The 27,357-nt window shown below is 44.3% G+C and overlaps 1 protein-coding gene across 4 annotated transcripts in view; it reads left to right on the top strand.

The window, feature by feature from the left end:
- The window catches only part of Fbxl20 (F-box and leucine rich repeat protein 20), a 67,073-nt gene extending 43,684 nt beyond the window's left edge, over positions 1–23,389 (top strand). For 2 of the 4 annotated variants that reach the window (XM_075990858.1, XM_075990862.1), the window contains exons 6-16: positions 1,148–1,216; positions 6,784–6,879; positions 9,542–9,668; positions 11,203–11,277; positions 12,121–12,251; positions 13,864–13,881; positions 14,183–14,243; positions 15,659–15,703; positions 16,841–16,897; positions 18,117–18,329; positions 19,372–23,389. In XM_075990858.1, coding sequence (XP_075846973.1) covers positions 1,148–1,216; positions 6,784–6,879; positions 9,542–9,668; positions 11,203–11,277; positions 12,121–12,251; positions 13,864–13,881; positions 14,183–14,243; positions 15,659–15,703; positions 16,841–16,897; positions 18,117–18,329; positions 19,372–19,479 — 1,000 coding nt within the window. In that variant the 3' untranslated portion in view covers positions 19,480–23,389. The remainder of the gene's footprint in view (positions 1–1,147; positions 1,217–6,783; positions 6,880–9,541; positions 9,669–11,202; positions 11,278–12,120; positions 12,252–13,863; positions 13,882–14,182; positions 14,244–15,658; positions 15,704–16,840; positions 16,898–18,116; positions 18,330–19,371) is intronic. The other 2 variants (XM_075990859.1, XM_075990860.1) reach the window with 1 other exon arrangement.
- The last annotated feature ends 3,968 nt before the right edge of the window (positions 23,390–27,357 follow it).

Raw genomic sequence — 27,357 nt, forward strand, 5'->3', positions numbered from 1 at the left:
GGAAGGAGACTCTGAGTTTGAGTCAGCCTGTGCTACACAGCAGGTAGAATAGAAAAGCTCTCTACATTAAAACAGTTCTTTGGGGGGCCTTAAGTAAGTCGTTTTTTAGGCTTTTGTTAACTCAAAGATCAACCTTTAATCCCAGAAATTAAGAGGTTAAGGCAGAAGGATTGCAAGTTCAAGGCCAACCAGGGCTATGCAGTGAGACCCTTCTGAGAATACTGAAAAAAGAAACATTTACAGCTTTAAAGAGCTTTTTTTTTTTTTAGATTTATTTATTTATTTTGTATACAGTGTTCTGTCTACATGTCTGCCTGCAGGCCAGAAGAAGGCACCAGATCTCATTACAGATGGTTGTGAGCCACCATGTGGTTGCTGGGAATTGAACTCAGGACCTTTGGAAGAGCAGGCAGTGCTCTTAACCTCTGAGCCATCTCTTCAGCCCCTTAAAGAGCATTTTGTTGTGGGAAATTAATTTTCTTCTTATTCACACCCCACACAACAGATGTATAGTTTGTTTTTCCTCTGCCCAGCATCCAATTCATTGATTGTGCAGATACTGGATGTTTTCATTCAACCTGGACACTGTCTAGTTAGATCGGCCCCAGTAGTCAGTCTCTGCGGGAGATGTCAGTCGGAAGTCGCACGCACATTACTGTGTACAAATCAGGTGTTTATGACGCGTCTCAGATTTGCTAGTTTGCTAGAATGAGTCCCATAATTGAGGAGCATCAGGTTCGATTGGGTTCCATTATAAAGTGCATGAATGAGTAGCCGTAGGAAGTGCTACACGGGGCAAGGTTTAGACGGGACAGGACCACAGGAACATCTGTCGTTCTGGAGCTGGGGCCCGCCACCCTCTCCGCACAGCCACCCAGAAAGCCGTTTTCAGTGGCTTTATGGAGGTGTATTACAAAGACATAAATAACCAATATGAGAGCAAATGCTACTTCTCTGACCTGTCACTCAGGAAATTGCAAGGGGCTTAAGACCTTTATCCTAGAAGCTAGGAGTGAAAACCAAGTGTGTATTTTGCATACTATGGCATCATGGGTGCCAACAACCAGTATTGCCAGTGGTGATGCCTTTTTATATCTAGAGTTTTGCTCATCTTATTTATAACTTTAATTTTTCTTTCCCTATAAAGGACTTTTGCCCAAAATTGTAGGAATATTGAAGTACTGAATCTAAATGGGTGTACAAAGACAACAGACGCGTAAGTATTGAGTTTCAGAGGGTGCAGCGTACATAGTCCGTAGTCTGTCCTGCTCTAGCTGTGGCTGGCTGTAGGCATTGATTGATTCGTTTTCTTGACTGTGAATGAGGTTTTGTTGGACTTACGATGCTAGGGATGAACCCAGGGCCTTGCAGTGTACCTCTACACCGTGTCCCTAGTCCAAGAAGAATCTTAAAAAGAAAAAGTTATTGAAAGTAGAAGTGAAACAGGAAGCTTTTTTTTTTTGGTTTTTTGAGACAGGGTTTCTCTGTGGTTTTGGAGCCTGTCCTGGAACTAGCTCTGTAGACCAGGCTGGTCTCAAACTCACAGAGATCCGCCTGCCTCTGCCTCCCGAGTGCTGGGATTAAAGGCATGCGCCACCACCGCCCGGCAGGAAGCTTATTTTGAACTCATCTTTGATACTTAAAATGCAACTTGAAACTGCAGTTAATGTATGCACTGTAGGGCTAATTATCAAAAGACACATAGCAGATAATTCTATAAAAAGATTAAAATCATAAACACAGACGTAAACAGCTAATAAAATTAAAATGTCTGTGAGGGGTGAAGAGATGGCTCAGCAGTAAGAGCACTGACTGTTCTCCAGAGGACCCTGGTTCTGTTCCCAGCACTCACATGGCAGCTCACAATGTCTGTAACTCCAGTTCCAGGGAGATCTCACAGATGACACCTTCACACCAGTGCATATAAAGTTAAAAATTATAAAGAAAATTCTAAAAAAAAAAAAAAAAAAGAAAATGACTGTGCCTGTCATTCATGATATAAAAAAAGTTGATACAATATAGAATATTATATATTCTATAATATTATAGAATATTCTAGCCACAATAGAATGCACAAGCAGACAGAAAAGCTTCCTCTGAGGGGTACCCTTTGGTAGTAATGCAAATCAAACCTCACTTGAACACAGTGTAGAGATGTTGTGAGGTGAAGCCATGGAAGTGTGTTGACAGTTATGAACTCGGTTAGTTACGGAGTTCCCATTCAAAATGTACTCCTGCAAAGATGAATCTTTGAAGCTACTTGAGAGAAGTAGGCGCCTAGAGCACAGAATGTATGTTTTGTGTTTTAGTCCTCTTCTCTGAGGTCACACTCTTGCTTCTTTTACTCTAAGAAGTGGGCTGAGGACCTGGGTAACAGCTCATGGCAGACTGAAGCAGGGGAACTAGTTTGAGGCTGAGGCCAGCTAGGCTACCATGAGACCCTGTCTCAAAAACATGAAAAAAAGGCTGAACAGAAGGCTCAGTGGTTAAGAGCACTACCTGCTCATCTAAAGGTCCCGAGTTCAATTCCCAGCAACCACATGGTGGTGGCTCACAACCATCTGTAATGAGATCTGGTGCCTTCTTCTGGCCTGCAGGCATGCATGTAGGTAGAATACTGTATACACAATAAATAAATAAATCTTTAAAAAAAAACATGAAAAAGACTGAGATGTAAGAACACTTACCTAGAATCTGTAAGGCCTTGAGTTTGATCTCAGTACCACCAAACACAGAGTAAAACAATTACAAAGCTCTGCGGTGGATTATATGCTGCATGCCTCAGGCCTGGGTTTGGTCCCTAGCACTGAGTTTTATTAATAAGTATTATTTCTAAACTGATTGGGGTTTTTCAGAAAACTTAAGGTTTTTTTTTTCCTTTAAGATTAATTTATTATGCTTTTCTGCTTGCATGTATGCAGAGTTAGGAGAATCTCCAATTTAAGACCAGCCTATGAAATTCTGTCTCAAAAACAAATGCATGATAGGAAAAAGTTACATGTGTCTGTAACCCTAGTGCTGGATGTTTGGGAGATAGAAGGTGAATCATGAGTTCAAGACCAGCCTCTGCTACATAGTGAGTTCCAGGCCAGCCTGAACTATATGTCTGAAGCGAAACAAAAATGGGGTGGAGGAGGAATAGGTCTCATAGCAGTTCCTAGAAACTGAAAGCAAATACGTACTGAAACTCAAGTTGAATTCTAACCCATGTTGGTCAAGAAATCACCTCTGCTGACTTCCGTTCAGTGCAGGAGGTGGAGCCCATGGCCTAGCTTGCTTCTCATGAACACAGACCCCATAACCCAGCTTCAGTTGTTAACATTTGTGGCCATTCTTGTCCATTGACCCCTCTTACTGATTTATCCTCTATGATTTTGTCATTATTTGAAAGTCTTAGACATGGCATCTTCTCTATAAATACTAGTACTAAACATTAAACATAAAGCCTTGTGCATGTTAAGCAAACTACCATTTAGCTAAAACCCTCGCTTCGAGTCTGTGAAATTCTTGCCCGGGCCTCTTGGCCCACCAACTCTGAGAGAAGCTCTAAATAATCTCTAAACAAGGCAGATTATAAAAACCAACATGTTGGGGTTACTGTGTGGGTGGGCTTACTTCATTTATCAATGAAATGACACTGAGGAGAGCTGGGCTCTTAGCTGAAGCTGTGGCTGAGTAAGGGCTGAGTAGAAACACCAGCAGCCTCAAGGGTCTGGATGCACTCAGAGGCAGAAGCAAGCAGGTCTCAGTGAGCTGGAGTCTAGCCTGATCTGCGTAGCAAGATCTAAGCCTTGAAGGGCTACATAGTAAGACACTGTCCCTCCAAAATATACATAAACAAAAGAATGGAAAATGTTGTCTCTGCGTACAGAATGTTCTACCCAGTAATTGGAGAATACACATGGTTTTCTGTCACACTTAGAGCATAGTCCTGAGTAGACCATAGTCCGGTGACTAAACAAGATTAATAAATAATGAACAGTGTTCTCTCCACAACTAAAGAGCTAAACTAGAGGTCTTCAACAGACGAAAAAACTCTCAAGTCTTTTGAGTAGAATGGAAATAAGTAGCCAGGCATAAAGATTCCTTACCTATTGTCTTTGCACTTGGGAGGCTGAGGCAGGAGTATTTCCTTGAGTTTCAGAACAGCTTTGGGTATAGTGATTACCCAGCTTGTGTAAGTCCATGAAACTATCTCAAAATAGAAAAATTAAATGTAACTTCCCATATTATAAAAGGGTCATTTTCTTTTAACAGAATAAGCATAAAAATATAAAACCAAGCCAGGCATGGTGGCTTTAATTCCAACACTTGGGAGGCAGAAACAGACAGATCACTTGAGTTTGAGGACAGCCTGGTCAATAGAGTGAGTTCCTAGGCAGCCAGGACTATGTAGAGAAATCCTGTTTCTTTTTTTTTTTTTTAAATCAACAACAACAAAACCATGCAACCATTCTTAATTTGTGAATAGTCTTAGGAGACTTTAAGGAGGCATCAATGCAAAATAACTGAATTGTTTACTCACAGAAACCGAAAGAAATACTATTTTAAGTGATTAATTTTAGGGAATTTCCCCAGTTTATGCATGGCTAACAAGGGAGTGCACACTGGCACCCAGGGTTGAGGTAGGAGAATTAAGGCACTCTGTGCTCCATGGCGAGTACCAGGCTATCCAAGGCTATGTAACTCAAACAAGCCTACATGGGAAGCTAAGGTAGGAGGAAGGAAAGTTCACGTCTCACATAGGGTGCAGAGTGAGTTCAAGGTCAAATTGAGTAAATTGAGTAGCTCAAAAAAAAATAAAATATCTAGATATATGAGAGACACAAATCAGTGATAGAACACCACCCTCTCAATGTAAGACCCTCGGTGTAATCCCCAGTACAGATGTGCTATTGTGTTAACTCTCTGTAGCCCAGTCTAGCCCAAAACCCTTTGTCTGGGATGATGGGTGTGGGCGATGTGGGGGTGTTCGGCTCCTAGCACCACATCCAGCTCCAGGAGATCTGATGCCTCACACACATGCACACGTAATTCCGAGTTGGTCATGCACACCTGAAACCATAGCACTTGGAGAGCCAAAGGCAAAAGGGGTCAGGAGAGCAAGGCCAGCTAGCCTCAACTATGTAAGATGCTAAAGTTATTTTGCCATGCGTGGTGATTCATGTCAGTGCAGACAAGGCAGGTGAATATCTAGATTCAAGGCCCGCCTGGTCTTCATAGTAAGTTCCAAGATAGCCAGGGCTACACAGAGAACATAGAGAAATTGATTTTTTGTTTGTTTTGATACAGGATTTCTCTGTCGCTTTTGGAGCCTGTCCTGGAACTCACTCTGTAGGCTACGCTGGCTTCGAACTCACAGATATTCACCTGCCTCTGCCTCCCAAGTGCTGTAATTAAAGGCGTGCGCCACCACTGTCTGGCAGGGTGTGGTGGTGCACTTAGGAGACTGAGGCCAGCCTGTTCTACAGCGTAAGTTCCAGGACAGCTAAGGATACACAGAGAAACACTCAAAAAACAAAACAAAAACAATAATAATCCTCTAGTTAGAAGATCAGTATTCAAAAAAATCTGTTTCTATACATTAGTGACACAAAGAAAAAATGAAATTTAAGAAAAAAGTTTCAAGTCAGGAAGTGTAAAACACATAGGAGGTTGGAGACGAGATCAGGAAATGAAGACAATCCTTGGTGGCATAGTGAGTTTGAAGCCAACCTGTGCTACATGAGACCCTGCTGTCTCAAGCAAAAAAACAGATTTTGAGAGATTGCTCAGTACTGACACTTGAGTTTAGTTCCCCAGAACCCACATTAAAAAGCTAGCTGTGAGGGCTGGAGAGATGGCTCAGTGGTTAAGAGCATTGCCTGCCCTTCCAAAGGTCCTGAGTTCAATTCCCAGCAACTACATCGTGGCTCACAACCATCTGTAATGAGGTCTGGTGCCCTCAGACATATACACAGACAGAATATTGTATGCATAATAAATAAATAAATATTTTTTAAAAAAGCTAGCTGTGATCCCAGCACTCGGAAGGCAGAGGCAGGTGGATCTCTGAGTTTGAGGCCAGCCTGGTCTACAAGAGCTAGTTCCAGGACATGCACCAAAAGCTACAGAGAAACCTTGTCTCAAAAATCCAAAAAAAAAGGCTAGCTGTGGTGGCACACACTTGTAAAGAGACACACAGATCCCTGATCTCGTGGCCAGCTTAGTCTCCTGGGTGAGCTCTTGGCCAGTGAGAAGTTTTGTGCCAAGAAAGGGGGCTGAAGAAGAGCACGCAAGGTCCTGTGGCCACATCTGTACATGGGCACACACAGAGGCAAACTTCGCGAAGATTTAGCTTAATAACTTCAAAAGGAATCAGTATTTACAAATAAATGCAGTGAAGGGTGTACCAGTCCTGTACACTGAAAACTACCAGACTTGACTAAGAGAAAGCAAAGACAACTTAAAACGGAGGAGCAGTTCAGACTCAAGTTTGGAATACACATCGGCAAGATGGAGTTCCATTCTGTTCCCAAAGCAGGCTTTTTTGTTGTTGTTGTTACAGTTCTGATACATGCATATTTGCTAACAAGGGGTGTGATACAGCAGAATTGAAGTTTATTACAACAGCACAGGAATGAGGTCAGAGGACAACTTTTGGGAGGGTCTTCCACTGTGGGACCTTGGGACTGAATCCGAATCGTTCAGGTTGCATGGCAAGTGCTTTTACCCACTGAGCCGTCTTTGTACCCCGGTTGCTTTATTTTTTAATGTGTATTCATTATTTTTTTTTGTTTGCAGTACCTGTACTAGCCTTAGCAAGTTCTGCTCCAAACTCAGGCACCTCGACTTGGCTTCCTGTACATCAATAACAAACATGTCTCTCAAAGCTCTGAGGTAAACTTCCTGTAACACTATGCCTATTAATACATACTTTGAAAAAATAACTGATAATACAGTTGGAACTGAAGACAGCGTTGTTTTATGGATGTGTACTGTAGTCCCCAGGAGACCTTTTCTCTTGCCCCTGCTCACATTAAATCACCGGTACATTAATATGAAGTCCAGAGGTAACTAGGGATTTTGAACAGAGCAGTATGGGTTATCCATTAGTAAGCAGACACTCATAGAGGACTGCTTTCTAAAAAACAAAAGAAAATGCCATGTGTTTTTACAGCTTACTGGTTAAAATGGAGTCTGGAGCCATTTTGTCTTAACAGCTGTGGCTGAACATGGCCTGAAGAGCTTTTCCTTGTAATCTTGTAGCATTGTTATGAGAATTACATGAGATACTGTCAGCCTGCACTGTAGAAAGTCGTGCCTGTATTCAACAGGGTGGGCTTGAAGACTTTCGTGTGCTCCAACCTGACACAGATAAAGTACTTTCAAAGCTGCCTTGCCGACTGGAGAAATAACTCAGCAATTAAGAGCACTGGCTGCTTTCCTAGAGGTCCTGAGTTCAATTCCCAGCAACCACATGGTGGCTTACATCCATCTATAATGGGATCTGATGCCATCTTCTGGCATGCAGACAGAAAACTCAGACTAGAGAAGAAAGAAGGAGGGAGGGAGGGAGGGAGGGAGGGAGGGAGGGAGGGAGGGAGGGAGGGAGGGAGGGAGGGCGGGCTCATTGTTTGAGTGTTCTCATATTGTCTAAGTACTGTAAAGGTGGAGGTTGTTCGCACCAGTAATCCCAGCACAGGGAAGGCTAGGGCAGGAGGATCCTTAGTTGAAGGCCACTCTGGACTTCACAGTGAGACTGAGTCTAGAAAACAGACTATTTATGGAAGGTTTGCAGAAGGTTCACAGTTGAACCTAGGGGTTTACACAGGCAAAGCAAGTGCTGTCACCAAGCTCAGTGCCCAGCCTCTCTTTTCCTTCAGACAGGTCCTTGCCAGGTCTCCCTGGAACTCAGAGATAAACTTGCCTGTGTGTCCAGAAGTCTCTGGGGTTCTTTGGTTTGGTTTTGTCTTTTAATTTTTAGATAGTGTCTCTCTATGTAGACCAGGCTGGCCTTGGATTTATGATCCTCCTGCCTCAGCCTCTCAAGTAGCTGCGATTATAGAGTCCTACCAGACCTGACTTAGAAAAAAAAATTAAGCTAGCATGTCATATATTCTAAGCTAGTCTTGAACTTGCCTTCAGTTCCCAAATAAAATGTATTTTAAAAGAGTGGAATACTCATTCCCTTTGGAAATCTACTTTTTAACCAGACTTTCCTTAGTAATTAGGGTTCTTTGTGTTGCTTCTGCTTACACACATTGAAAGTAAAGCCGGGCCAGGGCTATGGTGGCGCACACCTTTAATCCTAGCACTTGGGATGCAAAGGCAGGCAGATCTGTGAGTTCGAGGCCAGCCTGGTCTACAGAATGAGTTTCAGGACAGCCAGAACTCCAGTGTAGAAAAATGCAACAACAACCACAAAACTAAAGTGGTAGCCACACTCTTTATTATTGTGGTGCTGCATACCTGCAATCGCAGCATTAAGGAGGCTGAGGCCCGAGACTTACTGCACTTCAAGCTCAGTCTAGGCTACATAGTATTAAGCCAGCCAAGGCTACATAGCAAGACCCTATCTCAGAATGAGAGAAAGAATTAGAGAGTGTAAGTGACATAAAGCATGGCTCCTTTTGAAACTTCCTCATGAGTACAATGAATCTAAAGCTGCTTGCCATGTAAGGCCATAAATATGGTGACCCTTGACATTTATAAGGTACTTTTCTACAAATGACCTCATTTATTTATCTTATGCAGTACATAGGACAAGCATGTGTAGATTTTTTTAAAAAAATCGAAAGGTTCTGGGTACTACTGAAGTAGCCATGAAATGTCTAAGATGCTGTGCCCATCAGTTTCACGGAACCTGTGGGTGGAAAGAGATTTGTAAATGTACATTGTATTACCGTGCTAGTGGGTGATAGGCATGAGGGTCTCAGTCTGGGCAAACTGGGGACAGGATGTGGCTAATCAGACAAACTTCTTAAAGTGACTTGCCTGGAATCAGATGATTTATGTTGAAGATGAGCTTAAACCTAGATCTCCTGGCTTTATTTAAGGACTTTTCTATAAGCAGGAATAGGAATAATAAGGAACTTAGAACCATTCAAGCAGTGTTTGCAGCGATAGATTTAAAATCCTTCAGTATTTCATGTGGAGTACACTGAGAGATTCAGAGGAGAAGCTAGTGTATTCTGGAGAAAGGTTGAACATGATCTAGCCTTACTTCGGCCTGCGGAAACAGTACTCTATAGAAATGTCCCAGATAAGGAAATATATAGAGCCTTTCTGATTTTTTTTTAATAAAAGTTTAGTAGGCCTTTGATACCAGTAAAATTCCTTGATGGAAAAATCTGAGCTTGACTCTGAACTGTCTTTAGTTACTCTGTAAAGTTAAACTAGTCATTTAATTTCCATTTCCAGTCTGCACCTGGAAAACAGTCTGTGCTTTGTGCTTGTTGGTAAACTGGATTTCAGGTTCCCTGCCGAGTGCACAGTCCGTGTGAACACCGCAATGGGAGAGGAGGTCGTGACACATTTGTCTTGTTTGTTTTATCCTAAGTGAGGGCTGTCCACTGTTGGAGCAGTTGAACATTTCCTGGTGTGACCAAGTAACCAAGGATGGCATTCAAGCACTAGTGAGAGGCTGTGGGGGTCTCAAGGCCTTGTTCTTAAAAGGCTGCACACAGGTAATGCTCCGTGGATGGCTTGTGAAAGTGAGGGTCTGTGAGCTCTTTGGAGGTGTCTGCTGCTGACTGTGAAGACACATCTCAGAGCTGAAGAATGGGAAGAACTGATACCCGACCAAAGTGTAAATGGGGCAGAAGGGACAAGGTGGAGAGACACTCATGCAGAGCCATTCGTCTGCACTAAAGAGAAAGTCTCTTTAGAGCTGCTTAGGCAAAAAGGGGAATCTTGGCGATTTATACTTGTCACCAGCAGGAACTGTCCATGGTGTGCCAGGTACACAGCAGCTGCATCTTACCTCCTGCTGTAACGCCACAGGATAGCGCTTCTTTTCATTAAATTCTCAAACCCAGGCATGCTGGTACACCCCTTAATCCTAGCATTTGAGAGGCTGACACAGGAGGATCCCTGTGAGTTCAGAGCCAGCCTACGCTACATCATAAGACTCTGTTTCAAAAAAAAGTGATATTAAAAACAAATAAGAGATTACTTCCTGATGGCAAGTGAAGATTACTGCTAAACCCGATGGCCTGAGTTAAATCTCTGGGACCCACAAAAATGGGAACTGATTCCTGCAAATTTGCGTGTGCGGACACATAATAAATGTAATTCTAAAACACACACACAAAAAAAAAAAAAAACAAATAAGACTCCGTTTCCTTGGGTAATGGAAAGAAAAGGAAATAAACTGGTCAGGTAGCGTTAGAAATGATCGGAGAGTAGTGGAGTTAGATGTGCCTGGCGTTTACCAGGGATTGCTAACGATATACTGTGGATTCCATTAAAGATGCCCTCAGTTTTGCCATAATAGGAAGCATTCCTTTGTTTGAAGCAGAACTCTGGATATATAATTGCCTTAAACAGCAGCTGAGCTTCTGGTTATTTGTGGAATCCTGAAAAATATTGATGGGATGCATCACTGTGACCCAGCTGCTCAGTAGCAGATAGACTCTGGCAAGTCCTTTCTCAGAGCCTTTTCCTGAAAACTCTTAAACGACAGCACAGACTCTGTATGGGTTGTAATGTAAGCACGTGAAAACTGCTTTGTCTTTATAATCTTTTCACAACTTATTATAAACATTTAATTTGTTAGAAATAAAACACATATCCAGACGTGATGACTCAAGCTTGTAGTCCCTGCACTCAGGAGGCAGACACAGGAATAGAGATCACAGCCAACCTGGTCTCTATAGGAAGTCCAGAATAGCCAGGACTACATATTTAGACTCTTTCACAAAAGAGAGAATGAATCCTAGCCTTAATCTTTTTCTGGATTTGATAGTAATGATAAGAATTTGGTATGAAAAAAATAACTTTTAAAATCCTGGTAACTATTACTACTAGGAATGAGATGTGATCATGTTTTTTGTTTTTAGATTTTGGTTTGGGGGGGGTGTTTGTGGTTTTTTTGTTTTTTTGTGGTTTATTGTTCCTTTGCAACTTGGTAAGCTGTATTGAGAATGTATTGATCACTGAGTATAGTCTTTTTCTACTTTGAAACAATGTCAGTAATCTCTTATTTTTTCATCTTTCCAGCTAGAAGATGAAGCTCTCAAGTACATAGGTGCCCACTGCCCTGAGCTGGTGACTTTGAACTTGCAAACTTGCTTAGTAAGCATCCCTTCCCATAATGCTTCTGTATTAGTAATTTCTCCTAGTAACATTATTACGAAAGTTTCGTCAAAAGCAGTGTCTTATAGGCATGGTGATAACACACCTATAGTCCCTGCACTGAAACCCCAGCACTGAGCAGATCGGGGCAAGAGGATCATGAGTTGGAGGCCAGCATGGACTGTGTAGCAAGGTCTAGACCAGACTAGACTGCATAGTAAACCATTTCAAAGACAGACAGGTGTAAGAAATCATACCTGTGATCCCAGCAGTTGAAAACCTGAAACAGAATCGCCTTGAATTCAAAGCAAGCCTGAGCTACAGTGAGATCCGCACAAATGTTTATATATCCTTCCCTTTTTTATATTTTTTTATTTCAACATAGTTTGATTACATAGCTCGGGATGATCTTGAGCTTATCCTCCTGCCTCAGTCCTTCCAGTGTTAGGGTTACCGGTGTTTGCTCATAAACTCTGACATTTTCAGCTATACTTGAAGTTTGAGGTCAGGCTGGTCTACAGAGTGAGTTCCAGGACAGCCAGGGCTGTTACCCAGAGAAACCATGTCTCAAAAAAGAAAAAAAAATATTGATGTCCTTAACTGTTTTCTAGGTTTTATAACTTTTTAATTACACCTTCACCATGACATTCCCCAAGCTGGTCTAACTCCTCCCCTTCAAACAGAGCCACAGAGTCAGCAGGAGCTAGAAGGAGACTGTTGCCTCTAGGTTTGGGGTGGTCTCTGGATGCTCAGGCTGCCTAGATTCTAAGTGTTGCTGCTTCCACAGAAGTATTTTTTGTAAATAATGTATATTGATTTTTCTCACTTTTGTGTCTGTTTTAGCAAATCACAGATGAAGGTCTCATCACCATATGCAGAGGGTGTCATAAGTTGCAGTCCCTCTGTGCCTCTGGGTGCTCCAATATCACAGATGCCATCCTGAACGCTCTAGGTCAGAACTGCCCTCGTCTTAGGTAAACATTGTTCATTTAGCTCAAAAAAATCAAGAGATGAAGAAGCTGCCTTTATCCATGTTTTTCCTTGGAATTTTGAAACTTTAAGGTCACTGCAAGGCCACTACCCTTCTAGCTGGCTATCTACTGGCTTTGTAAGTGACATGAATCAAGAATTGATCTTACTGGTCATGTAGGAAAAGTTAGTACTTTCTTAAAATTCCTTTCACTACTTCTTTGGTTTTTCGAGACAGGGTTTCTCTGTGTAGTCCTGGCTATCCTAGAACTCATTCTGTAGACCAGCAGGCCTCGAACTCAAGGAGATTGCTTTCTCCACTTTTGAAAGCCCATCCTGAGGCTATTATGTTGTAATCAATGAAGAAAAATTTTAAACTTAGTTCTGCAGGAGACCCTCCTGTGTTGTGCTTATTCTCATTTATCTATTCGTTTTTATTGAGCTGTACATTTCTCTCCATTCCCTTCCCTTCCTCCACTCTTCCCCTTGACCCTCCTATTTTTTATTTTTTATTCTCAGATAGGGTCTCTCTAGTATATAGCTCTGGCTATTAGGTAAAGCAGGCTGACCTCAAATTCGGAGATCTGCCTGCCTCTGCTTCCTGAGTGCTGGGATTAAAGGGTGCACCACCATGCCTAACCACGTTTATCATCTTTTAGAACAGCTACATTATTCTGTAGGTCTTATCTGCTTGGATATGGGAGTGTCTGGATGCTCACCCAGAGTGTTTCCATTCTGATGCACATAGTGTCAGAGCCGTGGTATTCCATAAGAGCAAGCATGATGCCCAGTGACTTACAGTGATAGGTATTATTTTAGGTGCTTTATGAATACTGATTCTTAACATATCCTAGAAGAGAAAGCCAGAGTCCAGGGGTGCCATTAAGTGCTTGAGTAAGGATTCCAAGACAGTTCCTCTGGCACAGAGCCCACAAAGGCACTTTCTCACACAGTAACAATTATAAAGTTTCAAATCTAAAGACTTTTTTGATGATTGCCTAGTGGTGGCCTAACTGTGGGTGCTGAAAGTACCTAGGTTATAGTGCCTTCAGTCTGAGAGTAGAGGTCTTCTCCGTGGCTGAGAAATAACCAAACATCCAGAAGACAGTGTGTCGGCCTTCTCTGCTAAAGCCGGGGCTCTTCAGCTCCACCTTCGTGTGTCTGTTCCATTGTGAGAGTTTCCAGTGCGGCTGTGGCCATGTTCACCATGCAGCATTTGTTTCCTCTTACCTGATGATGATTCACTGAGCTCTGATTTACCTTTCGGCTTCAGTTATAACTGAAGGGAACGTGACCTTTGGCACCATCATATAGCACAGCTGTTACCTGAATTTGCACAGAAAAGAGCAGCCTTTGATTTCTCAGGCCTGTGGGTGTGAGGTCAGTGGTCAGCAGCTGGCTGAATAGGAGAGTGGCTGCCATCCTGGCTTTCTTCTGCACGCCCAGGAGACAGGCAGCTTTGAACACAGGACTTCATGCCTGGGACAGACCTGTCCTCTCGTCGAGTTTTTAAAGCTCTTGAAATCTGCAGAGACCTACATGAAAGCCAGACTAGTTTACGTCAGCAGCAGATGAACTGAAGCCGAGTATTTATCTCCATCTCCTTTTGTTTTCTAGGAGCAGGCTGCCCTCTGGGTAAGCAGTGTGCCACCAAGGAAGCTTTTAATGCAGTTGGTCGTTAACTACAAGCTTCATTTATATTCCTCTGTATTCTTTGATTACATCACCCTGATATGTGGTATTGACAGGACCATTTTATGATAACCACATGAAAACAAACAGCAAGACCTTTGTACAGACTTGTTTAGTTATTAAAGTCACTGCGAATTATAAGCTGTCAGAATAAAAGATGACTTTCTTAAATTCTTGCTGTTTTAGTAAAACCAGGTTTCATGACCCAAGACCTAACTTTCTTTTCACGTTGTTCTTTGAATAGAATACTGGAAGTGGCCAGATGTTCCCAGTTAACAGATGTGGGCTTCACTACTCTGGCGAGGGTGAGTATTTCCCTAGGTTCTACCTTATGTCCATAGATTTTCTTGGGGGTTTTTATTTTTGAGGAAGCAGCAAAAAGAGTAGTATAGGTGTGAGACCAGGGTTGCGTTCTCTGCGGCTCTCTGAGCCTTCTTGTGCATGAGCTATTGACCTGATGTCCGCAGAAAAGGTGGTCAGCTCTGGAAGTGCAGACGTGCACTCTGATAAGGCTTGAATTTTCGTGTTTTCATGAGGATGGTGAATTGACCCAAGCCAAGGCTTCTGGTATTTCACAAGACTTTGATTTGGTGTGTGATTGAGCGAGAATAATGCTCAAGGGGATACAGGCCTGGTGACTATTACACCAGTCACTAGAGACTTTTGTGTATTTCCAGGGGATTTTAATACAGTGGTCTGTACAAATCACTGTAGAAAACCATCGTCTTTGGTGGTGGTTGTTTTGTTTGCGTGGTGATACAGTGTTTTCCTGTGTAGCTTGCCTGTCCTGGAGCCCAGGTCTTCCTGGCTCGGTAACATTTAAATTAGATTGACTTCTGTCAGTATTAAAGAACAAGGGGGATGTAATTTGCCTTTAGGCCAGTCCATGAAGTACTGATGAGGTGAAAGCCAACATACCTGGCTAAAATAAGGAATAGAACTTCCTCTCTTCCCCCAAAAAACAATTTTTATTGAGTTATTTTTTAGTTATGAAATATCTCTTTGGCCAGGCTGTGGTGGCCCTCCCCTTTAATCCCAGCCAACACTCAGGAGACAGAGGCAGGCAGATCTCCGTGAGTTTGAGGCCAGCATGGTCTACAGAATGAGATACGGGATAGTCAAGGCTGTTACACAGAGAGACCCTAGTGGAAAACACACACACACACACACACACACACACACAAATAAATAAATAAAAGATTAGCCTTGTATTAATTTTTAAAATGTTAAATAATTGAGACATTTTAGTGTAGTCAAAGCCTTCTTAAATTTATGATTTAATCAGGGATGATGATGGACATTTATAATTAATCACTGCCCTTGGAACTGCGGCAGGTGGGTCATGGATTTGAAGGTAATCTGGGCCACACAGCCAAATCCTATCTCAAAAAACAAAAAGATATAATAGAAAAACTGGGTAGCAGCCAGGCAGTGGGGCGCACACCTTTAATCCCAGCCCTCGGGAGGCAGACGCAGTTGGATCTCTCTGAGTTTGAGGCCAGTGGTCTACAAGAGCTAGTTCCAGGACAGCCAGGGCCATTTCATAGAGAAACCCTGTTTCAAAAAACCAAAACTTGAAAATGACACCAGGCTAACCACAACTCTGAAATACCAAGACTTGCAAAGTGTGTGTAATACATGCAGTCGCTTAGCTCTTTTGACTTTTGTGGTTTGCAGTGTTTAAAATTTGCACTGAATTATCTGTCATTGTCCTTTATAGAACTGCCATGAGCTCGAGAAGATGGACCTGGAAGAGTGTGTTCAGGTGAGGGGTTTGTTCTCAGGGACAGTGTCTGAATGTCTGAAGCTCTCCCTTACAGAGGACACTGACATACTTGACAGTGTCACTGATTGTCCAGCCCCCCAGGAAAGTCATTGACCAGGTGCTGCATCGCAGCTACCGTGGATTAGTGAATTAGTATCTCCCGTCCATTCAGCTCATGTTTGTGCCTCAGCACCCCCTGCATCTTTACTGTGTGAGTACCTCTGCCCTCACCAGTTCTCTCTCTGCTCTCGGCTGTGTGTAATAGAAGTACAGGTTGGAGAGGAGTTTGAAAAGAGGCAAACTTAGGGTTTATTTCCAGTCCTAGGATCACTCTGAAACATTTTTCTCCTATCACAGTCGTAAGCCTCTCAGGTTCCAGAAGGGACTCCAATTGTCCTGTGTGGTGGTTTGCCTTAAGGAGGTGTGGGGCCAGATACCTAAAAATTTAAGGGTGCTTTGGTATTAATTTTTAATGGATCATATACTCTGGCTTTTCCCTCTTCTGGTCCAAAGAAAGGACATCATTAAAGTCTGGTGAACAGGAGCTCTTAAGAGGACAGATTTTGATTTAGTTTAAAATACTCAGATGGCTAATTAAAATATCACACAATTTGAAAGAAACTGAACAAAATTTTAAACAGTGAACCCAGAAAAGGTTTTTAGAAGCCTGGCAATTTAGGCAAATCTTAGAGAAATATTTTTTTTCAAAAGCAAGGAGTTGTCTGAGTTAGCAACCCCATAATAGTATGTGGTTTGATGTCTATATTGTATATGTGTATTGCATACGCATGTGCACAGTGAGCCACAGAGGCCAGAAGAGGGTGTATTAGATTCCTGTGAGCTGACTGACTCAAGTGTTGCCGTCTAACCTCCCGTCAGTCACACTCTTAACCAATGAGTCAGCCCTCTGTAGGCTCCTGACCACTGTGTGTTAAAGACGATGTTTGAGAAGTAAATATCTGTAAAGATGGAGATTAGAAAGCCTGGGTGTTTTTGCTTGTCATCTCTGTTTTCTACCAGCTCTAGTAGCTTGGAGCACAAAGCCGAAGGGTGTGTCGTTTAATGACACTTGAACTACAGAGCACAGTTCATGAATTGCGTCTAAGTTGATAAAATTTTACCCATTTGTCTTTTCAGATCACAGACAGCACATTAATCCAGCTTTCTATACACTGTCCTCGGCTTCAAGTATTGGTGAGTTTTACTTTCACTGTCTTGTATTTTAAATTTATGTATTTATTTATTCAAAAAATTAGATTTATTTACTTTATGTGTATGGATGTTTTGCCTCCACGCATGTTTATGAAACAAGTGAGTACTAGGAATTGAACTCAGGCCCTCTCTAACCTGTTATTGTGTGCACATGTGTGAACTCAGGCCCTCTCTAACCTGTTATTGTGTGCACATGTGTGCCATGACGCACACGTGCAGGTCAGAGAACAACCTTCTGGAGTTAATTCCCTTCTGCCACCTCTGCGTGGATCCCAGAGATCAACTCAGGTCACCAGGCTTGGCAAGGTCCTCTCACTGTCCCTGCCTTAGCGTGTTCTGTGTTACTGTATCTTACCAGTTACATTGCTAACCATGTGTGATGCTGTGTGTCTGTGCCCAGCACTCAGGAGGCTGAGACAGTTGGAGAACCCAGAGTTTGAGGCCGTCCTGGGTTATATAGTAATATGCATTTGTAGCACAAAAACCCAGGATTGAGCCATGTCTTCCAGGACAAGCTCCTCTGACTCTGTAGCAGGTGTTTTGGTTGATGTCTCTGTATCCAGAACAGAATACAGAACACTGTATATTTGGCGAGCCCTGTGTTCTCAGTTCCCCAGAACTAGAGTTGAAGAGAAACCGGTCAGATTACGTGTGATGCTAGTTCCTAATAGCTGTAAAGGTCATCCTTAGCTAGTTGTTAATTTGTGCCCTGAGTGAGATACTCAGTATTTAGTTCCGATTTCCTAAAACGTTGAATATGAAAAGCTTGAGCCCTGTCTTTCCTACAGGTATGAAGTGTTAATTTGGGGAGTGGACTTTTTTTTTTTTCTTTTTGGAGGCACCATGGTCTCACTGTGTAGTCCTGGCTGGCCTGGAATTTCCAGTGCAGACCAGGCTGACCTTGAACTCACAGAGATCCTCCTGTCTCTGCTGGCATTAAAGGGGGTGTACCTGGCTGTCTTATTTCGTGAGGTTGTTCACAATCACTCCATGAATTCACAAAATATATTTAGAATTAGGCTGGAAACAAAAGCCAGTCATACATGCTGAAAGCAGACCATCAGCTCTGGTCTGCATTCTTGCTTCATCATGAGTGGCTCTAGGTGGCTTTGTAGTCACCAGAATGAACCAGAAGGGTCTGGGTTGGAACTGGACATAAGCCAGAATATGCCTGGTTGCCATCTTTGCTCTCTGGTTACAGAGTCTCTCTCACTGTGAGCTGGTCACAGATGATGGAATTCGTCACCTGGGGAATGGGGCCTGCGCCCATGACCAGCTGGAGGTGATTGAGCTGGACAACTGCCCTCTAATCACCGATGCGTCCCTGGAACACTTGAAGAGCTGTCACAGCCTTGAGCGGATAGAGCTCTATGACTGCCAGCAAATCACACGGGCTGGAATCAAGAGACTCAGGGTAAAGCCGCACTGCTCCTCAGCCCTCCCCATCTCCTTCTTGTCTCACCTGTTCTTTTTTCAGATTTAGAGTCTCGTGATTTCTTTGTTTTGTTTAATTTTCTTGATTATTTAGCAGAGGAAGAAAAACTGGTCCTAAAGGGAAGGGAGTATCTGACAAGGCTTGCATCCTAGTGGTCAGAGGGCTGAGAGCAGAATCAAGTGCAGAGCCATTAGGACTGCGGAGTGAGCTCAGCATCCACGTAGGCTAGGAGTGTAGTTTAGGGGTAGAGAGCTTGCCTAACATGTACAGGGAGAGGTGAACACGGAGAAAGAGGGGGAGATAGATATGGAAAATTGGAACATCTCCACACTTGCTGCAAGATAAACACTGTAACGACTACAGCTCCTCTCAACAGAGAAAAGGGCTCCTAGAATAGCGGAGACCTTGCATCAACAGGGTGGACAGTCACAGGCTAGCTTGAGCAGTGTTTCCTGGTATCGTGTAGCACAGACCGACTTTGATTGAATTCAATGTGTAGTAGAAGATAGCCTTGAACTCATAATTTTCCTGCCTCCTCTTACTTGCTAAGATTAGAGGTCTCTACCTCCAAGCCTGGCTTAGAGCCTCCGCTGTGGCAACCTGTGTGTGGTGCCTGGACCTGACTATCGGGAGGCTCGCCATCTCTGGTTCCGTTTACTGAGCTGAGGAGCGTGTCTAGAGATGATACTTAGTAAGAACCACACTGCCTTAAGCCTAGTAAGTATTCAGACATAGTAAAGACTAGGAAGACGTTTTAATTCAAAAAGTAATCATTTTAAACTTGTCTCGTTTCTTCCAGCTATGGGATTCTAACTATGAATCTCTCTGGGACAAGGTGAAAGCTTAGAATTGTTTTCATTCCCATCCGCCTCCACAGGGCAGATAGAGCCCGGGGCACTCACACCCTAAGTAGTGCTGAGCGAGTCCTGCTCTCCCGCCCTTCAGCCCCTTGGCTCCTCTGGGAAACAGCATTGCTCCTCTGTCTAAGCACTTTCTGAGTAATGTTTCTGTCTTGTTGCAGACCCACTTACCCAACATTAAAGTCCACGCCTACTTCGCACCTGTCACTCCACCCCCGTCAGTAGGGGGCAGCAGACAGCGCTTCTGCAGGTGCTGCATCATCCTATGACGGTGCAGGTGTCAGCCTCGGTGAACTGAGTATTTAAGGACACTGCTAGACGTGCCGTGGAGTCTCCAGTGGAAGCAATCCCAGCATTCTGGGCAGGGTTCCAAAGCGAGGGCAGCGTCCAGATCCCCAGAGCCGCACATACACAGGCACATGCCCTCACCCCATCTGCTGCAGTTCTGTGACCGTGGCACCGAAGTTCATACTGGCTGTAACAAGTGGATTGGTAAAGCCTAACCATTCCCGTTGGACATGCCCAGAAGAAATCTTAGGCCATGGTAGAGGGAGGGGACATTCCAGCAAAACCCAGTGTTACTGCTACTGTGGTTTATTTTATTAAGGGGTTTCTGTGGGGATTTTGAATCAGTAACTGCAATCTTCCAGGGTGAAAGGTAGCATGGAAAAACAATATATGATGTATCCAGGGACCAGAAAGAAAATTTCTTTGCATCCTAGAAATGGTAGCTATCCATTGGGAGATGCTTATGCAACTTCTGTGCTTCCTTGTTTCCATGCCAACGTGCTGAGCATGCTCACAAAGAAGGCTCGTCCATTCATCTGATATTTTAGTATTTGGCCCAGAGGTTTCCTTAGCAGCTATGTATTGAAATTGCTGGGGTCCACATGCGATCACTTTTACTTCCTGCTCAGTTCGTCACTGTCACCGTGCTCTGCTCACTGCTGCGCCCTGGCTGTCCGTCCCCGTTCCCCGGTCCTCGGTCCCCGGTCCCCGGTCGTAGTTTGCTGCTCACACTCAGTTGTTACTCCTTCGCTGGTTGTTTACAGTTTGCATTTTGGATGATTAGTTGGGGTTACCAAACATTTTTAAAAGAAACATCAATAAATATTTTTTTAATCTAAATTTTACTATTAGGGGACCTGCCTGAATCTTTGCCAGTCTGGAAGGAAACTCTAACAAGAGCAGGGAAGTTAGGCTAAGAAAGAGTTGAACTGTTTTGATGAAAAGAAACTCAGCCTTTTGGTTTCTGTTGTGTCTTTGCACGATGTGCTCAGTGCACCCCGCACATTTCCCTCTCCCAAACCTGGGGAGCGTATTAAGAAGAGAGAAGTGCATTGTTCATGTGGGGTGGGGGGCGGGGGTCTGTGGTTAGTTTCTGGAGCCCCTCCCCCATTTGATCCCATAGGGATACGAGAAAAGCCCTGTAACAGTCAGCTGCCTGTGTGAGTGTTGGCGGGATTGTACCTAATGCTGGCACCTCAGAAGACCCAAACGTAGCAGCTAACACTCTCTCTTGTTGCAGCCTTCCTCTGAGTGTGGTATGAAGGCAGCCAGATGGGGCCATTGGGGCAGCCAGAGAACCTCGAGAAGGGAGTAAGAGGCTCGGGGTCTATACCGAGCCTGGGACCTGCCCCCATCCCACTCCCCTCTCCCTAGCTGAGAAAGGGGTTTAGTATCTGGCTTATTGAGAAGAAGCCTCTTCACAAAAACTCACACAAAACGAGAGAAATGAAATGAGTTTCTAAAGCATATTTCTAAACTCCAATGTTAGAGGCCTTGCGTGATGTTTAACAGGGTGTTGGGGGAAAGGCTTTTAGGAGGTAGATGTGCAAGCCAGTATGATCCCAGGATATTCAAAGGACTGGTTTACTGCTATAGGTACTGGTTCTACCAGAATATATAAGAATAAAATCTGATTAATTTCTCCATTAATGTAGAAAACAATCAGATGAAAAGGTCCTAGAATTCTATACTACCAGATTTATTTATCGTATTAAACTTATTTAAAATCTTATTTTATTACGTTCTTTTGAAAACTAAATTACTTGTGTTTTTTTATTCCTTCTCCCCCTCATGTTCAAATTACCCTGCAGGAAATTTCTTTTTTCCCTCCGAGACCATTTGTTATGTTGCCAAGCTGACTGGTATCGGCACCTGGGCTCCAGTTCCCTTCCACCTCAGCCAGCATCCTGAGTGGATGGCGCTGCAGAGGCTCTTACATCTGTGTACACCCCAGCCCCAGAGACCAAGTCTTACTCTGCAGCCCCGGCTGACCTGGAATTTGTGATTGTCTTTCTGCCTCGGCCTCCCAAATGCTAAGATGATAGGTGTGAGCCACCATGTCAGATTGACTACACTTTTAAAGTTAGACTCGGTGTGCACACATAGACATACACACGTTCCCAGGTGTATTTAGGGTTGGACCCCTAGGGGTCTCATGCAAAACCAAAAGAAACTGAGGGAGCATCAGCTCTAGACTATGTTGTTTGATTCCCCCCCCCCCAAGTGCCTAACAAGTTGATATTAAACCCTGAATACTAATGGTTTCATAGACAGACATTTTTGAATTGCCCAAGTCTTGGCCACTCAGGTACTTCTTTTTTTCCATCAAAGTTTGAATGAGTCTGTTACCCACCACTATGTCAAAGGTCTGGAAAATGCTGTTTTTCTTAGAGTGTGTTGCCACATGCAGGTTCATTGGATTTGTCTTGGTGATATCTGCTGTTAAGACAAATCCCAACCTTTCTGGACAAAGAACACAAGTCAAAAAGGGCAGGTCTGTGGGTGTACAGCCCTGGCTGCATACGGTCAGGCAGGAGACATGTTCCTTTCTCAAGTCACATCAGACCCATCATGCTTGGAGGAAAGTAGATTGTTTTTTCAAGTGTTGATTTGAATCCTACACCAGCTTGTTACACTAAGACTCAATGGTAAGTTTCAATCAGGTAGAAAGCCCTGACACCTGAATATATATAAATGCTTCCTGTCTACACGTGCAGAATACTTCTAAGAATTCAGTAGGGTTTTGGCTTGGTTGATTGGGTTTGGGGTTGTTTTCGGGGCCGTGGCTGGAAGCAAGGGCCCTTGCCCACAGTGAGTATGTTCTCTCACTGAGCTGTAGTCCCAGCTCTAGTAAAGCTTACTATGAAAATGCCCCTCTGGGAAAGCCTGCCGGAGGCTGCCAGGCTGACTCGGGAGGGAGATGATCTTAGCGCTGCCAGCAATGGCGCTGCACACACTGCTCAGCCGCCCTACTGAGGTAGTTAGCCATTTCTTCCAGCACCCGCCCTGGCCCTCTGTTAAAACCTCTTTCTTGTGGGGTATGTCCGGTCTAGCTAATCTTGGGATCCCTCTTCCTGGTCTGAGCCAGCTATCAAGGACAGCTGTGAATCCTGACGCCGTCAAGTGGAAGTGGCTCAGGTCATTTCTTACTTGATGGTTCTTGGTGTTTGGTTTTTGACTTTGAATTAAATTTGAGGTCAAACTGATGGTTCTAAAAGACTAAAGGGACATAACTTCTGTCTTCCCCAGTATTTGGTATATGAAAGCACACTATGAGGTTGATTTAGCACATGTAAGTCAAAAATGACATTTTAAGCATCTCTAAGGGAAACTTGGTAGATAACTTACCATGTTCTTTTGGGGGCATTCTATGCTGTTTGGAATGTTTGTTGTAACTCATTCATCATGAATGAGTGTTGTGGTCACTGAGGTCCGGTCTGGACTGTTTGGAGCTGTGAAGCCCTGATGTCCATTTGATTTTGCTCAGTTATCTTGTAAAATGTGTTTGGAACATTCCTTGACCTGACATGGCTAGGAAGTGTGAGAGCTGTCACTGGAAAGAGGAGAGGGACTTCCTGTCTGTCGTGTGGGCAACCTTGTCGGTGGCAGCTTTGAAACCAGAAACATGATTGCTCGTTGGCTGAGATGGCTCAGCAGGTACATGTGTTTGTTGGACACCCTGACCCCCGAGCTGTGACAGTGAAGGGAAGGCTGGCTGCTGGGATACAGGGTTTCTCTTTGTAGCTGTCCTAAGACTAGCTCTGTAGATCAGACTGACCTCGAGCTCACAGACATCCGCCTGCCTCTTCCTCCATAGTGCTGGGATTAAAGGTGTGTGCGTCACCACTGCCTGGCAATAAATAAAATTCTCAAAAAAAAAAAAAAAAACAAGGCTCTGCAAGTCAGGCAGCTCATCTAGTTGGCATCAGTGAGAGGGCAGACGAGGAAAGAGCCCTGTTGGACCTTTCTACCTTGTACAGATGGGTTTCCGTCCTGGGGTTCTTGCTGACAGGCCAGGGATGAGCCCAGCCTTGTCTGAGAAGAGCTAGATGTTTGGTTGGAGGTCTTAAAGCAGAAACCCTTAAATGACCTGAGGACAAAAACTTCTAAATCAAGGATGAGGGGGAGTAAGAATCTCACTTCCTCACCTTTATTTTTATCTTAAATTTGCATTGGAAGATGCAGAAAACTGAGTATCAATAGGGTGTGATTAGCCCTGCTGGTTTGAGAATAAAATTTGGCTGCAAGTGCTGTATCCACGTGTCCCGACTACATCTTCATTCTCCAGCAGAGAATAGATGTTGTCTCAGCACGAGCTGCTTCAACCCTACCTTCTTATTCTCACCTGCCAGGAACTACCACAAGAGGCAGGCGAGCTTTTTATATGAAGGGCTTCTGCAGCCTCCCACTCAAGCCAAGTGGACCCGTGTTGTCCGTTTCAGTTTCTGCATCTCTGGAGGCTGTGATCTGTCCAGGGCATTTAGGAAAGTCAGTATTAGCCTCTCACTTGAGTCTGAGCAAATCTTGGAATTCAAGAAAGTTGCATGTAATATTCAGGAGGAAAAGGCTTTTGTTACGCAGCTCACATGCGGAATGCTGAAGAGCACCCTTTTGCCATCCTCCATCTCTGCCCCATGAGCGTTTGGTCTAAGAGTTGAAACTAGGAGTTTATGGATGAGTGTCAGCCCTTCTCAGCCGGTGTGGCACATGGAACAGAAACCCCAGAAACCTAGTGGGTGACCTTCTCTGTTGTGTGTTTTTATTTTGAAGAGTTGGCATGCAGAAATGGCAGGCAGGGCTCACGGGAGAGGATTAGTCTAGAGCTGGGATGCGCTGCCTCAGGAAGAGCACCTGTCGTGAGCTCTAGGACCGCTGCTTCCTGCCTGACACGTTCACTGTGTGTTGTCTTCAGCTCATCACTCCTTGCCCCTTGGTGGCAAGAAGGGCTTTCCTGCTGCTCTGGGCGCGAGTGTGGGACAGTGAATACAGTCTTCATCCCAGGAAGAGATCAGGGGACAGGAGTGTCTCCTGTCCAACCCCCAGAACCAGACAGACCTAAGATCTCTGCTCCTGTGTTATCTGTGTTAGCTCGGATCTGCCCTGAGTCGCTGCTTTTGTGTTTCCTCCCTTAGCCTAATACTTCTCAGCCCCTGAAACATCCATCCACTCATTTTCGTGTCACTAAAGAATGAGGACCTCCAAAGTCTTAGAAAAATCTACTTGAAAATGACTGGTCTGTGGTTAGCTTACTGCTCTCCTGAGAGACACATGACCTCCAGTACCAGACCCGTGCTGTGCTCTCTGGGTTTCCATAGAAGGTGTGTCTCCTGTACACAGGATCATTTCTTACCTAGTTTTGATGACTGTTAATCTCTAACAAATTTAGGAAGGGGTGAGCCTGATATCTTTGACCTCCCCCCCCCATCCCTTGCTACACCCCTACATGATGTACTTACTCCTAGATCCTTCTGGCCTGTGTTCTGTAAGCTTTAGGCCAGCTCTTCCTCCCTGTGATGTGACCCCCAAAAATCAGTGATCGCCACTTCAAAGGGTGTCTGGAAGAGGCTACAACTTGCCTTTCTCCTCAGTTCCTGTTTTATCCACTCTGGCTGCCTCCTGTTTCCTCCCAGGCATTATTTCCAGTTACTATTTCCTGATGGTTCTGCTCACCTTACCTCCCTTCCAGTGAGCCTGAGAGCACAGACCTGAGTGCTGGCCTGTGCAGAGCTCAGAGCACTGTGAGGACCGCCCCTTCCTGTCTGACTGCTCAGGGCCAGAGATGATGAGTACCTGGTGCTGTCTGAGGAGCTCTTCACTCCTGCACCCCTTCTTCCGCCGACTCCCTGTGCCCCAGCTGCCGGGCCTGACCTGGACATTGTACAGGAGCCGCTGCTTGCTTGTTTCTCACCAGGCCTGCGCCAACACTCAGCCACTCCCCAGGCCCCGCACAGTTCCCCAGTGGGGACTTACCAGGTTCCATTAGCTAAGTGACTTTATGTACAATACTTCCAGCACCCAAGGATGTGGGGGTGGGGAAGATTGTTTTAAATAAATAAAATCTACGGAGGCAGTAGACGGTTCTTTTTGCTTTAAAAATCTTTGGACTAAAGAAATGTTTTTATATATATAAATATAAAAAGTAAATCGTTATGTAACTATTATTGTTTCCTGTATGTTCTAATTTTGTTTTATGATGTAATTAAAGGAAATAAGCTGTGAAGACTTTTCATTTTCCTGTGGGAAGAGCCTGACTCTGGACTGTGAATCCTAGTGTGGCCCTAGAGCTGCGGAGGCTCTTGGGGCAGCATCCTTGCTTTGTAAATATTCCTTACTGTCTTCGTTCACGTCATGGTATAAATGAGAGCCGCCTTAACTGGGTTCAGCTCAGCAGTCCGGAGCACTGGCTGCCCTTGCAGAGGACCCGAGAGCAGTTCATAGCACAGGTGTGGCAGCTCAAACTGCCTGGAACTCCAGTTCCGGGGAGCTGATGCCCTCCACAGGCACCATGTGCATGTCTTGTTCTGCACAGTTGTAAGCCTGATGTGGGTCCTCTGCAAAAGCAGCAAGTGCTCCTAACCTCTGAACCAGACACAGTCTCTCCTTGACGGGCCTGGCACTTAATATGCAGACCAAACTGGCTTCAAACTCAAAAGATCTGACCAACTTGCCTCCTGAGTTTCAAGATTGAAGGCATATGCCACCATGCCTGGCCTTAATAAACTTAATTTCTAACTGGAACCTGAAGTCTCAGAATGTAAATCAGTGGCAGGATGCTTATGTGTGCCCGGGTCCATCCCCAGCACTGCCCCTTGACCTGAACCCCTGATTTCTGGGCAGGACTTGCCTTTCCCTTGTCAAGGAAGGGGTGGGATCAGGTGGAGTGAGTGCAGAGAGATGCATGCAAGTGCAGAAGTCACAATGTCTAGGTTCAGATCTGTAGCCTCTACCACCTGTGTAGACTGCAGGCAGCTCCTGTCTCCACTAGCAATGTCTAATACAGATCTGGTAGCTAACGCTACTTTGTTGGCCTCCCTTTAACGAATATTTCAGTATCCAGCCTTTGTTAAAGGTCTTGGATACACAACGGTAAATATGGCAGGTCCTGTGTAAAGAGGAGCGAGAGTCAGATCTGCTGGCGTGGCGCACTGATGCATCCCTCTGATGCAACACCTGAAAGGTGGAGGCGGTATAGACCCCAAGGTCACCCTGAGCTGTATAGTGAGACCCTGTCTTTAAAAAAAACAAGTTTGGTTCCCGGCACCCACAACAAGTGACTCACAATTACCTGTAGCTTCTGCTACAACCATCTTCAGCAGCCCAGATGCCCCCTCATGACCTCTGCTGATAGTAGGTATGTAATGTACAAACATACATGCAAGAACTCACACACAGAAGGCAAAAATTTAAAAAAAAAAAAAGGGGAGCCGGGCAGTGGTGGCACACGCCTTTAATCCCAGCACTCGGGAGGCAGAGACAGGCGGATCTCTGGGAGTTCGAGGCCAGCCTGGTCTACAAGAGCTAGTTCCAGGACAGGAACCAAAAGCAACAGAGAAACCCTGTCTCGAAAAATAAAAAAATAAAAAAAAAGGGCTGGGGAGATCCCTCAGAGTTTAAGAGCACTGGCTGCTCTTCCAGAGGTCCTGAGTTCAACTCCCAGCAACCACATGGTAGCTCACAACCATAATGAGATCTGGCGCCCTCTTAACGGCATATAGGTAGAACACTGTATACATAATAAATCTTCCTTTTGAAAAAGGTTCCAGTGGAGGCAGGAGGATCAGGTCATCCTTGGCTACATGACAAATTTGAGGTGAGCCTGGGCTACGTGACGCCCTCTTTCAGACCAAAATAGAAACAAA

The sequence above is a fragment of the Microtus pennsylvanicus genome, chromosome 11 (genome assembly GCF_037038515.1).
Source record: "Microtus pennsylvanicus isolate mMicPen1 chromosome 11, mMicPen1.hap1, whole genome shotgun sequence".
Classification (NCBI taxonomy): Eukaryota; Metazoa; Chordata; class Mammalia; order Rodentia; family Cricetidae; genus Microtus; species Microtus pennsylvanicus.